The sequence below is a fragment of the Sceloporus occidentalis genome, unplaced genomic scaffold (assembly GCF_023333645.1).
Source record: "Sceloporus occidentalis isolate IW3139 unplaced genomic scaffold, rSceOcc1.0.p SCAF_6, whole genome shotgun sequence".
Taxonomy (NCBI): Eukaryota; Metazoa; Chordata; class Lepidosauria; order Squamata; family Phrynosomatidae; genus Sceloporus; species Sceloporus occidentalis.
This window is the reverse complement of record NW_028316986.1, coordinates 64,069,065-64,084,966: the sequence shown is the minus strand read 5'-3', so window position 1 is coordinate 64,084,966 and position 15,902 is coordinate 64,069,065. Positions and strand designations below refer to the sequence as shown.

Sequence of the window (15,902 nt, the reverse complement as noted above, 5' to 3'; positions counted from 1 at the left end):
CTCACTTTCATCTTTCAATATTCCTCTGTGTCCCTTGTCCACTTTGGTCCATAACATAAGAACAGATAACTTGCCAAATAAGACTCCTATTTTACTATACAGTAACCCCCCTGTTTTTGCATTAAATCCATTCCAGATGCCACTGAGAAAACAGAAATTTGCCTATATTCAAGCCCCATTGCCTTGAATGGTGGTGCCCGCCTGCTTACACCCATTTTGTCCTCCTCCATTTGCTGCCCATGAATGGGCAAGGGATGCAGACTTCAAGTCCACGAAAATGGAGGGGCCACTGTAGTTTTAAATATGTTTATTATCCATTATTACATAGACTTTTCAACCATCGTAGTTAAAAATGACATTTACAGTGTAAGTAAGAAGCATGTCTCTTTAAAGTCAATCTCATAGCCCGAAAAACCCACAAAATCTATCTCATGTAATTTAGCAAATATATTGAAAATTAGATCATATCGGTTGGTGCTATCAGTAAGACATAATGAAGGACACAAAATTGGTTTACATGGACCACTGAGGACCACAGAATTCAACAAATTTGCAAAACAAGGTTTCAGAATTTAGGCTGAGTAATAAACCAAACCAGTATTGTTTGGAGGGGGAAAAATGAAACTGCAAATGCAACAACAGTTTTGAATATTGATTTGGTCATTAATATTTATTGATATTTAATTTCCTATTCATTGATAAGAAATGTAAAACATTTTTTTTTGCAAAACATTAATTCAGGATTGCAATAAAATGTTAATATGAGTGATTTAAAAATCTCTTTACAGTATTATTATTCTGTGCGTATCTTTCCTGGACAAGAACCCGCTAATGTATGGGTGGGCTGGATTACATCTGACTTTCATCAATATGATACAAACTTTGATTTGGACAGAGTCCGCACTGTTATGGTAACCCTAGGAGATGAAAAAGGAAAAGTTCATGAGAGGTTTGTTATGAGAAGCCCTTGCATATGTCAATGAATGTATTATCAGGTTCAAAAAAATGATTGTGATTAATATCACAGATGTCAAGTATTTTAATAATGGTGCTTTTTGTTTCAGTCATCAGGTTATTATTATTATTATTATTATTATTATTAACCTTTATGAAGGTATTTGTTTTTTTAAAATTCTAGTCAAGGGCTTAGTCACTGAAGATTTATATTTTCCATTTATTCAGTCCAGTGACAAGTGTCATCTGTATATACATTTCACAGTTAGTAAACTTTACAATACAAGGCTAAATCCAATTGGTTGAAAAGGACTTATCATGTAAACTTTTATGTAAATTCAATTGATTCAGTGGGTCTAATCTACCTGAGACTAATCCTGTAGTATTTAGAATTTCTGTCTCATTCTGTATATGTTGTGAAAATGTACATAGAAGCCAAAGTCCAAGGTGCCATTACACAGTGGCAGGATTAAGAAATGCACTGGCTACAAGTCAGTTTTTGGGCAGAATTGAAGGTGTTGGTTTTGAATTTTAAAGCCTTAAATAGCCTGGGTCCAGCCTATCAGAAGTACTGTATCTCCCTACACAAGCCAGGCCACGTGTTAAGATCAGCAGGGGAGAGCTTTTTCTCAGTCCCACAACCTTCACAGGTGAGGTTGGTGAAGACTCAGAAGAGCCTTCGCTATTGCTGCTCCCAGTCTGTGGAACTCCCTTCCATGTGAGGTCAGATGGACCCCTTTCCTGCTCTCTTTTTGCTTCTTATTTAGGCAGGCTTGTGCTGGGTGAATTTCACATATGTAGGGTGATGTGCTGTCAGGTGGGATGTGCAAAACATGTGGGTATTGTGCTAGGTAACAAGCTCAATCTCAGTAATGGTTGTAATTAGCAGTTAAAGGGACAAAGCCAAGATGACAAGGTAAACAAAAGTATCTTGGCCATTACATGCAGTCCAAAAAAAGTTAATTCTGTGTTAAGTCCTGGTATAATAAATGGGAATTAATTGCACAAATACATTTAAAATTACCCTGACTTTATTTATTTATTGTATTTAAAAGCTGCTCTGTAACAAAAGTTTTGAAAAGGAAAGCAGTTGAAACCACTTATTGATTATAATGGAAGATTTCTAGTGCATGTACAGCCACTGCATTATACATGGAAATCTGTACATGCAAGGGTTTTCTATTTTCTGAGTCTGGAAATAATTTATACACCCAGTGGAAGTTTGCTATACAGAATTTTCTTTAATGTGGAAGAGAATGAGATAACTCTTGTACATGCAGATGCCCATGTATACAGTGTTCATTGGAATTTTGGATCTTGATTTGTAGCAAGACCTTACCATGGTATCTCACATGCTATCAATCTTTTGAAATGCAGTATCAAAAGAAGCAACTGCTATATGGTATGTGCAGGAGAGAGCATGAGTCCAGGGCAAGGACGGAATAACAATGGATTAGAGATTGGTTGTTTGGTTGACGCTGCAACTGGTCTTCTCTCCTTCACAACCAACGGCAAAGAATTAAGCACCTATTATCAGGTATTTATATTTACGTCATTATTTTTTCAAGAATATTTGATTAGAATGATTGCTTAACCAAAAATATTAATATGTGCAAATTTCATATTTAAAGGTGTTTGTTTCACACACGTAATAACTTGAATAATTATGCATTTCTGTCTGCTCATGATTTAGGTTGAACCAAGCACTAAATTATTTCCTGCAGTATTTGCACAAGCTACAAGCCCTAATGTTTTCCAGTTTGAGTTGGGGAGAATAAAGGTAACATTTTAAGCCATTTTTTTCTCTGGTAGGCTATTGAATTTAGAACAAGAACTGGAGTTTTTCTTCAAGTTCACAGCTTTTCAAAGCAATGTCAGGAAATTTATGAGGAAATTCTATTCACATTTTTAAAAATTTATATTTAAATGAAAGTAGTATATTTAGTCCTGTATGTTCAGTTTCATGTGTCCTGGGAATCATGAAAACTACATATACCTCTTCAATAGATTGTCTAATGTCAGCCTATTTTATTTGACTTTGTAGATAACCAAGGTAGAGATAAGAATTACATACACTGCCAAGCTTAATTCTTAAATATGTATTACTAGGGTGTCTTAGATATAAAATACTGGGGCACTTTTCAGTCCATGCCACCACCATATGTTCTTCATTTGGAGTTATCACATTTACTTGAATGGCAATTTGGAAAGGGAGGCCCAGTGGCACATGCATAAGTGGCATGTGAATTTCTCAAAATCACGAGTATTTATATAATGTGCAATACATAATGCATTAACATAAATAAATCCTAGATGTTTGGTATTTTATCATCTCCTGGAAACTGATATCTGATAACTGTTCTGCTTTCTCTCTGTCTCCAGAATGTAATGCCACTGTCAGCTGGCTTGTTCAAAAGTGAGCACAAAAACCCTATTCCACAGTGTCCTCCCCGTCTTCATGTTCAGTTTCTGACTCATGTACTTTGGAGTAGAGTTCCAAACCGTTTTCTGAAGGTTGATATATCACGCATCAGTGAACGACAAGGCTGGTCAGTACAGTGCCTGGAACCTTTACAGTTCATGTCCCTTCACATCCCAGAGGAAAACAGGTATTCCTTTGCTTAATTCAAGTGCATGGCAAATCATATTTATGGGGACACCTTTTTTTTGCTGTTTTATTTCTTTTGAAGTTTTATATTCCACCTTTTAACTGATTCTTAAAGTGCCTTACAGCACTTATAACAACAACAATCTTAGTTTCATCTGAATGAAATAGCAGACAGTCATGATAGTACAGTTACAGAAAATGACATTACCTGATACATGCCACATTATCTGGTAATATCTCATGTGTGTCTAGGTAGTAGTAGTAGTAGTAGTAGTAGTAGTAGACTGTGAAACCTAGTGGACTGTGAAACCAACAACAATCCAGTCTTTCATATGTACACATTTAGCCCAGATTGCCTTCATTCCTACAGCTGATGGATGAAGCCAGAGCAAGCTTTTCTTTGGTTCTATATGCTTAGGCCACATGACATTTGGAGCTGAGTGTTCTTTTTAGCAGGAAGTGGGGAAGCATACCCTTGTTGATTTTTTTTTCTGAAAGGCAAGGATTTTAATTCCCAGGTGTCCTATAATTTTTGCCAATCTTTGAGGCTAGATTACATTCCCAGGCAATGGAACCTAAGAAGCAACCTTATGCTAAGGTACACCACTATTCCATGTACTTCAGTATTGTCTACACTGAATGCTAGTGGTTACCCAGTGTTTCATACATATAGAATCATAGAATCTTGGAATCTAAGAATGGGAAGAGACCACAAGGGCCATCCAGTCCAATTCTCTGCTATGCAGGAATACACAATCAAAGCACTTGGGACAGATGACTATCCTGCCTCTGTTTAAAAACCACCAAAGAAAGCAACTCTACCACTTTCTGAGGCTGCGTGTTCCACTGTTGAACAGCTCTTACCATCAGGAAGTTCTTCCTCATGTTAAAGTGGAATTTCTTTTCCTGTAGCTTGGGTCCATTGCTCTGTGGTCTAGTCTCTGGAGCAGCAGAAAAAAAGCTTGCTCCATCCTCTATATAACATCTCTTCAAGTATTTAAACATGGCTATCATGTCACCTCTAAACCTTCTCTTCTCCAGTGACTCTTGACTCTTAACAGAATTGATTATATAATCTTTGGATGCAGAACAATATGCATATGCTGAGTTATGACACTTACTCATTTACAAGGCTCTCCATTTTTTCTCTAGTGGATTAACTAGATGAATTTTGTTCAATGCAAGAATTAATTGTTGCAAAGCATTAGCCTTTAGGTGCTGTCCAGAGATCAGAGAGCTGTGAGAGAAGATTAATACTTGACACACCTTTTGATTATATATCTTCAAGACCTTAAGTTCTCAAAACAGTTCTCCACATAGAATCGTAGAGTTGGAAGAGACCACAAGGGCCATCCAGTCCAACCCCCTGCCATGCAGGAAATCCCAATCAAAGCATACCTGACAGATGTCCATCCAGCTTCTGCTTAAAGACCTCCAAAGAAGAAGACTCCACTACACTCTGAGGGAGTGTCTTCCACTCTTGAACAGCCTTTACTGTCAGGAAGTTCCTCCTAATGTTGAGGTGGAATCTCTTTTCCTGCAGGTTGCATCCATTGCTCCGGGTCCTGTTTTCTGGAGCTTCAGAAAACAAGCTTGCTCCATCCTCAATATGACATCCCTTCAAATATTTAAACAGGGCTATCATATCACCTCTTAACCTTTTTTCCAGGCTAAACATCCCCAGCTCCCTAAGTCGTTACTCATAGGACATGGTTTCCAGACGCTTCACCATTTTAGTCACCCTCCTTTAGACACATTCCAGTTTCTCAATGTCCTTTTTGAATTGTGGTGCCCAGAATTGGACACAGTATTCCAGGTGGGGCCTGACCAAAGCAGAATAGAGTGGCACTATTACTTCTCTTGATCTAGACACTATACTTTTATTGATGCATGCTAAAATTACATTTTTAGCTGCTGCATCACACTGTTGACTCATGTTCAGCTTGTGGTCTACTTGGACTCCTAGATCTCTTTCGCATGTAGTTTCATTCAGCCAGGTGTCTCCCATTGTATATCTGTGCATTTCATTTTTCTATCCTAAGTGCAGTACTTTACATTTCTCTGTGTTGAATTGCATTTTTTTAGTTTTGGCCCAGCTTTCTAGTCTATTCAGTCATTTTGAATTTTGATCCTGTCCTCTGGAGCATTAGCTATTCCTCCTAATTTGGTGTCATCTGCAGATTTGATGATTATGCCCCCAATTCTGTCATCCAAGTCATTGATAAAGATGTTGAACAGCACTGGCCCCAGGACAGAGCCCTGTGGGACCCCACTAGTCACTTCTCTCCAGGATGAAAAAAAGCCATTGTTGAGCACCCTTTGGCTTCAGCCAGTCAACCAATTACAAATCCATGTAACAGTTACCTTGTCTATCCCACATTTTACAAGCTTGTTTGCAAGAATGTCATGGGAAACCTTGTCAAAGGCCTTACTGAAATCAACATATATTACAGTCACAGCATTCCCTTCATCTACCAAGCTGGTAATTTTATCAAATAAAGAGATAAGGTTTGTCTGGCATGACTTGTTTCTCTGAAACCCGTGTTGACTTTTTGTGATTATGCAGTTGCCTTCTACATGTTCACAGACTCTCTATTTAATGATCTGCTCTAGAATCTTTCCTGGTACTGAGTTAAGACTAACTGGACGATAATTGTTGGGATCCTTCCCCCCCCTTTTTTTTTTAAAAGATGGGAACAACACTTGCCCTCCTACAGTCTGCTGGGATTTCTCCTGTTCTCCAGGAGTTTTCAAAGATTATTGCCAGTGGCTCCGATATTACATTTGCCAGTTCTTTTAATACTCTTGGATGTAGTTCATCTGGTCCTGGAGACTTAAATTCATTTAGATTAACAAGGTATCCCTCTACTATCTCTTTACTTATTCTGTGCTGAAATTCCTCTATTCAGTCCTTTGCTCCATTATCCTCAGGTTGAACACCCTTTTCCTTTTCTGAGAACACTGAGGCAAAGAAGGTGTTGAGTAATTCTGCCTTTTCTCTGTCCCCTGTTAACATTTTGCCATCTTCTCCATGCAGTCGCCCTACCATTTCCTTCTTCTTCCTTTTGCTGTGGACATATCCATAAAAGCCATTTTTATTGTTTTTAATCTCTCTAGCAAGCCTGAGTTCATTCTACGCTTTAGCTTTTCTGACTTTACTCCTACACATGCCTGCTATTTCTTTGAATTCCTTTTTTCGTGATTTCCCCCTTTTTCCATTTCTTATACATGTTCCGTTTAAAACTTAGCTCAGTTGAAAGTTCCTTAGCTATCCATCCTGGTTTCTTTACACACCTCCCATTTTTCTTTCTCACTTGAACTGTTTGAAATTGTGTCTTCAGTATCTCCCTTTTGAGAAACTCCCATCCATGCTGAACTCCCATCTCTTTTAGTATTTCTGACCATGGGATCACCCTCAATATTTATCTAAGTTTACTGAAATCCGCTCTCCTAAAGTCTAGAATGCATGTCTAACTATGCCTGGCTTCTCCTTTCCATTGTATAACAAACTCCAGCAGAACATGGTCACTTCCACCTAAGGATCCCACCACTTGCACCCCATTAACCAAGTCATCCTTGTTGGTTAGGATCAGATCGAAAATAGCTGACCCCCTTGTTCCGTCTTCCACCTTTTGGACAATGAAATTATATTAGTTGCTAGTGTTCATACTGAAAATACTAGAAGTCTTAATGAGCTTACTTTAGTACTTGGACACATATTAAAGGTGCTCTGTAGATAGCATACCAAGCTTCTTTCTATCTATCTATCTATCTATCTATCTATCTATACACACATACATATATATATCTCAAGCCACTGGTTTTCTTAATCACACCATCATATAATATGTGGGTGGAAGGAAAATAAAACAGAGTGGCTGCAAACCTGAACGGGAGAAATCCACAATGCAACATTTTGCTGCAAATCACTATTAATAGTATCTCTAATGTTGTTATATGGGTATATGAACAAGCATGTATGATAATTGTTTTGATACATCCATGAGTTAACTAGACCAAGCATTCCTCTTCCTCCATCTTCTCATTTTCCTAGATAGCCTAGATAGTGATTTCTAATCTGGTTTTCTTTCTTTTTAACAGGTCTATAGATATTTTAGAACTATCAGAACAAGAAGAATTGTTGAGGTTTCACTACCACACTCTTAGATTGTACTCGGCCGTCTGTGCTCTTGGCAACAACCGGGTTGCACATGCTATGTGCAGCCATGTTGATGAGTCTCAGCTTCTGTATGCAATTGAGAACAAATATATGGCAGGCTTGTTACGTGCAGGCTATTATGATCTTCTGATTGACATTCATCTTAATACCTATGCCACTGCAAGGCTCATGATGAACAATGAATTTATTGTTCCAATGACTAATGAAACTAAAAGCATTACTTTGTTTCCTGATGAAAACAAAAAACATGGTCTACCTGGCATTGGACTCAGCACTTCCCTGAGGCCCAGAATACAATTTTCCTCTCCTAGTTTTGTAAGAGTCAACAATGAATGCTACCAATATAGCCCCGAGTTTCCTTTGGAAATTTTAAAGGCTAAAACGATAGAGATGCTGACTGAGGCAGTTCAGGAGGGCAGCCTTCATGTCAGAGATCCAGTAGGTGGTACCACAGAGTTTCTATTTGTTCCTTTGATCAAGCTTTTTTACACTTTACTTATAATGGGAGTTTTCCATAATGGAGACCTGAAGCATATTTTGCAGCTGATTGAGCCTAGCGTTTTTAAGGAAGATGCAGGCCATGAAGATGAGACTCGAATACTGGTGAAAGAACCAGTTATAGAAGGACTAAATTCAGAAAGAGGAGGAGATGAATTCAGAGGAGAGAAGGTCCCAGCAGAAGGACTTCTTCAAATGAAACTTCCTGAGCCTGTGAAATTACAGGTAATCATATATAAAGAGCAATGTTTTCTGATTACTTTTCTCTGCTTAATTTTTCTGTCCTTCAAATGATAGATTAAAGAGCTGATAAGTTACCTAGTTATTTTAGATAGATATTACATTGGAACTTAGCTGTTGCTTCTTGTTCTTCATGGCCACCAAGCAGTTCCACATGTGAGAAGTGGCTAGTTTTCTCTTTAGCCAGGGCTAGTCTCTTCCATCTCTATCATTCTATGATTCTAGTTTTATCTTTAGCCAGGAAGCTTTTCCCTTTATAAAAGAAGTTAAAAAAGGTTTGGTTTGGAAACAGAGTAAATCCATGTTGTCAAAGTGGTTTGGCCCAACATTGTCTCACCTTTTCAGTTATGTCACAATGGGGATAATCTTAATCTTCTTCTCCATTCCAATTATGCTGTGACAAGTCATGTGTATGTACGTGTGACTACAGCTGCACAGGGATGTAATTCATCTTTGATTTTCTTCTTGAAGGAAATAATGAGTAATTTTAGGCAATCTTTTGCCTCAGTATGAGAAAGACTTCAAAATCACAGTTTTTGAATCCTATTTGCAATTTGGATTATTCTGTGCAAAATTCATACATGGTTGTTTTGCACAGAAAACAGGATTTTCTATGCAGAAAATAATATTTCTATTTTTGGAATTCTACTGGAATTCCAAATTATTTTCAATATAGAAAATGCTGTTTCCTAGACCAAAAATGCAATTTTCAGTGCAAACCAAAAATATATGATTTTTGTACAGAATAAGTAAGTCCTGAACATCTAATATTCTCAGTAGTTCAGGATTCTCCTCATTAGGGTTTCTTGAGGCTTTAAAAACACATTTTTCCATATTTTTTTCAAATATTTTCTAATATAGTACCCTCTAGTTTACCATTTTGGCCACCTAAGTTTCCAAATACATGAACAATAGGTAGAGTTTTGTCCAGGAGGCAGTCTAATATCAAGAGTACTCTTAAGCCTCACATAAGAATTGGAATTTAAGATACATTATAATGGGAGAATAGCACTTTGGAAACCACTATTTTTTCTGTGATTTATTGGGCTGTTTATTGTCTAATTATCTTATTTGCACTTTACTGGTTAAATTGTGAGACCAAAATAAAACATAATTTTCTATGTAAACTTAATACTATAACCATGTTGTTTCTTAACCAACGTACAATCACATTCACATTACACCTTACACTCACTTTCATGTTAGCACTTTTCACTATTAGTATATTTCAGAGCCTGAAAATGGTCAGATATATCTAAGATATTTCATTCACCATCTAACAATGGTACCTAAGTGATATGGATCATGTAGAGAAGATGAAGGAAGCACTGAAAATGGCATTGAAGGAGTGCAACAAGAATGGGGCAAGCAAAAGTGATATGGCTGTTTTTCACTGATGAAAACTTAGTTCCATTAAAAATAACTATTAATATTTGGTATGGTTTTAAATCTGGCTTCTTTTAATGTAAAATCATTTGTAACAGCTTGCAGATACTTCTCTTAAATTTAATGATGCAAATACTGAAAACATTCTAACTGAAAATAGATTCTTCTCTTTGAGATTTTCCTTTCCTTGACATTTTTCTATTTCATTCATAAAAAGTAGATAGATATATTTACTACTGAATTTGTTAACTTTTTTTTAAAAAAAAACCAAATGCTTAAGGAAATGGGACAAGAACAAAAAGGAAATAAGTATTCTTTTAAAAAAAGAATATTTGAAACAGGAAGTAATGGAAAGAGAATTTCAAGCATGAAGTAGATGAATAGAAAAGCAAATCTTAACATAAGCACAAATGTCATAATGATATTCTCTGAATAAAAAGAAATATCTTTGTGTAAAGGAGAAATTTGATGACAGTAATGAAGGGAAAAATAAATTTATGAACAACAACATTTCAAAACAGAAATCAACTATGTTGAGGGAAAGGAAAACTAGTGAACAGATTTTTTTTCAGTCTATAGAATAGGAGACAACAGAATGCTGAAACAGAAAAATGACAAGAACAAAAGAGTCAATTTATATGTTGTTAGGAAGAAAAAAATCAGGATCAGCTTACATACAAATGAAACAAGCATTTAAAAAGTATTCAAAAAGTAAAATAATAATAATAATAATAATAATTTGTATTATTTGTATCTCCCTGTATTGGATCGAGGTGGGTAACAACAAACAAAAGAACAATAAAAATGCTACACAGCAAGTCACAAGTAAAAACCTACCAAAAACACCCTAAAACTCCCTCCCACCCTAAAATAACGTTAAAACAACAATTCCCAATAAAATGCTCCCAATAAAATCAAAAAAATCAATCACGATCACAGTCTGGTGGGAATGGCTATGCAATAATTATACGAGCCTAAATCCAATTTGATTCTTGCAGTAGTATCAGGGTTAGTTTTTGGGGGGGAGGGGGGCATCCCTTACCAGTGCTGGAAACATATTCTAGTGGCTTTATCCACATTTATGCTGAATTCCACTCGTGTGTGTTGGAAATCCAGCTCAGAAAATTGCCCATTTTACCAATGTTGAAAGGGAAGAAGGTTGTTTGGAAAGAGATGGGTCCTAATTTACATATCTTTTTCTTTTCGTAATAATAATGTGTAGGCTACATTTTTTGTGTTATAAACATTTTCTTTATCCATGCTTTTTCAGATGTGCCATTTACTTCAGTATCTTTGTGACTGTCAGATACGGCACCGAATAGAAGCCATTGTAGCATTTTCAGATGATTTTGTAGCAAAACTTCAAGATAATCAGCGTTTCCGATACAATGAAGTTATGCAAGCATTAAATATGTCAGCTGCACTGACAGCCAAGAAAACAAAAGAGTTTCGTTCTCCACCACAGGAACAGGTATATCTTAATACAGATAACAGTTTTATGTTCAGGTTTTGTTATCTGAATGTACTATATACGAAGAGGCTTGGCTCAAGCTGTATGCGGTAGTTTAATATTAGAATGTACAAATAACTATCACACAGTCTTTGTGATGGTAAAGCATTTGAAACTGTCAGTATTAGAACTAGGAAAAAGAATCACTATTCAAGTATTTTAATAAAGAATATATCCAAACTTTAATGGAAGAAAAAAAATGGGTCAGTGCAGCAGAACGTAGCATTTTTATTAATTGGTAGTGTGAGCTGTTGAAAATAACATTCTTTGCTTTTGTTGCAGTAATGCACCAAAGGTTATCAAACTGCAGTACTGATAACTAATAGGCATTTTGTCATTTTGCTCTATGGCATGTGGACTGAGTACCAGTGTGGAGACGGGAAGAGGCCAGTGGTATTGCTGCCCATATATATTTTTGTCTCCCACCCACAAGCCAATTGTATATGTGCATAAATGGTGAGCTGCACCTTAAACCTGTCACAGTATTGACCCATTGCATATCCTATAAATCCCAACAGGGGTTGTCATCAACAATACAGTGGATTTAATCATAACATAAATAAAATTAGTATTAATCTTTATTTCTTTTGAAGATTAATATGCTGCTGAATTTTAAAGATGACAAAAATGATTGTCTTTGTCCTGATGAAATAAGGGATCACCTGTTGGATTTTCATGAAGATTTGAACTACCAGAAGAGTATAGCAATATCATTACGAAATAGTTCCTGCTAACCTGTGATCATTATTTAAAATAAAATTAATATTTTTTATTTCTTTTGAAGATTAACATGCTGCTGAATTTTAAAGATGACAAAAATGATTGTCCTTGTCCTGACGAAATAAGGGATCACCTGTTGGATTTTCATGAAGATTTGATGGAACATTGTGGTAATTTTTTATTGAGTATATTGTTATCTCCACCCCAAAACTTAATCAAAAAAATATCAACAGTTTTATTAATCAAGATATTTAAGGGATAGGTTTAACAGACTTTTATTTGAATCTAATAAAAACATTATAATCTGGATTCAAATCATTACTTTAAACTGTGAAGAACATTGAATGCATTAGCTGTAAGACAGTATATACCAGGGCACATTTTTTAAAAATGGAGGACATGCAAAAAAATTTGATGATTTTTTAAAAAAGTTAATATAAATGCATGTTTGTTAGGCATGATCAAAATGGAGGACATTTGGGCCTCAGAAGCTGGCTGATATCAATATCACCATCACCATCATCATCACCACCATCATCATCACTATCATTGTTAAAGCAGACCTTTTAGCATTAAAAGCACCGAAAATACACAGAAATGCACTTTGGAAAGTCACACTGTCTCACGTTCAGAAAGAGTGAGTGCATGTCTCAGAAACTGACTGATATCATCATCATCATCATCATCATCATCATCATCATCATCATCATCATCATCATCACCGCTATCATTGTTAAAACAAAGCAGACCTGTAGAAATGGAATGGAAATCCTCCTCCTCCTCCTGCTACTCTTCTTCTTCATCCTCCTCCTCCTCCTGCTCCTTCCTTCCTCCTCCTCCTTCCTCCTCCTCTTTTCTCCCTCCCTCCTCCTCCTCCTTCCTCCCTCCCTCCCTCCCTCCCTCCCTCCTCCTCCTCTTCCCCAACCCCCTTTCTTCCCTGCCCGCGGCTTTCTGGCAGCCGCAGGAAGGGAGGGAAGGAGGAGGAGGACCCCTGCCCTGTTTCTGCCCTGCCCGGAGGGGAACAGGCAGGGTGAAGGAGCCTCGCTGAAGTGGGGCTCCTTGGCCCTGCCTGTCCGCCGGCAGAGGGGCCCTGCCTGTCCACTGGTGGAGGGAGCCAGGCAGGGCCAAGGAGCCTCGCTTCAGCAGGGCTCCTTGGCCTTGCCCGCCCCCCTGCTGGCGGAAGGGACCAGGCAGGGCCAAGAAGCCTTGCTGAAGCGGGGCTCCTTGGCCCTGCCCGCTCCGGCCGCCGGCGGAAGGGACCAGGCAGGGCCAAGGAGCCTCGCTGAAGCGAGTCTCCTTGGCCCTGCCTTTCCGCCAGCTGAGGGCTGCTCGCACGAGAGGCCAAAGGCCCTGCGCCCTTGCGCAAGGCCTTTGACCTCACGCGCGAGAGGCTAAAGGCCCCACGTGAGAGACCCGGTCCTGCCACCGATTGCCACTGGCGCAGGGCCTTTGGCAATCGGCGGCAGGACCGGGCTTGGGCCAGTCCCAAGGCCTCGCCGGGCCGGATGTGGCCCGCGGGCCGGGGGTTGCCGACCCCTAGTATATACTGTAAATGTAATAAATCAATGTATAAAATTTTCTTGCAATGATATGTGAATATTTCAGTGTGTCAGATGCGACATATGGGTGGTTTCAATAAATAAGCCCCTAGTTTATGGTTTAATGCTAATACTCCAGTGTTGGTTTATATGTGGGCAGGTCATTCTAGGGAGAAATCCTGTGCCAACAGGATTCAGCCTTATACATCATGTTGCCTACCTGTGTTGCATGGGAAGCCTCTGAGATTATGAGGCTGAAATGTGGTCTTTGAGGCAAGCTGTGGCTGTGGCTTGTTGATGCTACACAGCTGGAATCTGTCTTCCCTTTTTGACAAATATACAGAAGACCCTGAAAAAGCTAGCTATGACACGATAGCAGCAATGTAAAAATTGGGCTGTATTTTGGAATAGTTGTGCTGTTTTGAAACAAAACCATAGCTTGTTTGCTTGTGGAATGAATGAGAAAATGGGAGAATCCATTGTTGCTGTAGCACCTCCCTTCTTCCTCCCACACGCTCCTTTGTTTGATCAACAGAATAACTTACAATCGCCCTCTTTATTTTTTCCTAATAAAGAGTACAAGTTCAACTCATCATATTAAAACATGGGTACACTTCACTTACTATTGGGAATGCCCAACCAGGACAAGAGGGGCCCAAGACAGTGCCTAACCAAGCCTTATGCCCCCTCCCAACTTTGGAATCAGCCCTAGAAGTGAACATTGAAACACTCTCTTTGATGAGTTCTTCTTCTGGCTCCAATAAATATATATATATTTATTTCTTAGGTATACAGCTAGATGAAGATGGATTTCTGGATGGAATCAGTGATTTATCAATTACAGGCCGGCTGCTATATCTTATAGAAAGGATCACACACTTGAAAAGGAAACAAGCAGAGAAGCAACTTGATGATGATGCCATGAAACCATGTAAGTATAGTAAAATAAGGGGATTACCATGAGAAGACAATAACGTAATATCATCAGTTAATGATGTTGAAGTACATTGTTCATGTTTTAGGGTACATTTTTATACTCATGACAATTAAAAAATAAGCTCATTCTCCTTTCTAAACGTTAAACCATTAAAAATAGTTAAAAAATAGTCAGAGCAGCCACCTCTAATTTTAAGAACCAAAGGCCAAGTGAAATAGCCCACTGGAAACTCAAAAAGGATTGAGCCAGCATGATCTTCCTAGCAAGGGAGTTCCACCATCAGGGTGCTGCTACAGAGAAAACCCAGATGTGTACCCAGATGGGACATGCAACAGGGCTTCTGCAGATGGGCTTAGATTTCAAGTAGGCTTATATCAGATCAAGCAGTCTTCCAGATATCTTTGCCCCAAACTGTTTTGGGCTATGGAGGTGAAGAATAGCACCTTGAATTGAGCATGGAAGCTACAAATTGGAAACCAGTACAGTTGTTATAAGACTGGTCTTATATGGTCTCTAAAATGCACACTTGACAGCAGCTTGATGACAGAATTTTACACTAGTTGTAGATTTCAAATACTTTCCAAAGGTTACACCACATAGAGTGCATTACATGGTCTAATTGGGAGGCAATTAAAGGATGGTCAAGCATGACCAGATCTACCCTAGCTTTGGAAGGCTGCAGTTAGATCACCAACTGAAATTGGACAAAGGCACACTTCGCCACAACAGTTACTTGGCCTACCAGAAGCAGTGGTGGGTCTAAGAGCATCTCTACACTATGGTCCTGATCTGTCAAAAAGAATGCAAGGCAATATGTGAAGTCGAAGGCTTTCATGGTCGGCATCCATAGTTTTTTGTGGGTTTTTCGGGCAAAGTGGCCATGTTCTACAAGTGTTTCCTCCTGATGTTTCACCAGCATCTGTGGCTGGCATCTTTAGAGTAAAAGATGCCAGCCACAGATGCTGGTGAAATGTCAGGAAGAAACTCTTCTAGAACATGGCCACATAGCCCCCCCCCCCCACACAAAAAAAACCAATCCATTAATAGGTTGTAATGTGAGCCTCAGGTCATTTTTAAATTGACCAACAGAACTTCTGTCTTGGATGGATTGAGCATCAATTTATTCACCCTTGTCCAATATTATATATAGATGTCAGTTCAGGATCTCCACAGCCTCCTTGGTTTTTAGTTGTAAAAGAAATAGAATTAGGTATCATAAGCAGACTGAGCCCAGATCCCAAACTCCAGATTATCTCCTGCATAGCCTCTTGTTGATTGTGAAACACAGGGAATAGTGTTGAGTCCTGTGGCTCAATTACAGTTTAAGGAAA

At 38.3% G+C, this 15,902-nt stretch overlaps 1 protein-coding gene across 1 annotated transcript in view; it reads left to right on the top strand.

Annotated features, from left to right (window-relative positions):
- RYR2 (ryanodine receptor 2) overlaps positions 1-15,902 on the top strand; it is a 421,553-nt gene that overhangs the window by 245,281 nt on the left and 160,370 nt on the right. The window contains exons 34-41 of the mRNA XM_089529854.1: positions 789-949; positions 2,332-2,491; positions 2,648-2,734; positions 3,337-3,563; positions 7,664-8,465; positions 11,137-11,337; positions 12,161-12,266; positions 14,422-14,565. Of these exons, the coding sequence (XP_089385980.1) occupies positions 789-949; positions 2,332-2,491; positions 2,648-2,734; positions 3,337-3,563; positions 7,664-8,465; positions 11,137-11,337; positions 12,161-12,266; positions 14,422-14,565 (1,888 nt within the window). The remainder of the gene's footprint in view (positions 1-788; positions 950-2,331; positions 2,492-2,647; positions 2,735-3,336; positions 3,564-7,663; positions 8,466-11,136; positions 11,338-12,160; positions 12,267-14,421; positions 14,566-15,902) is intronic.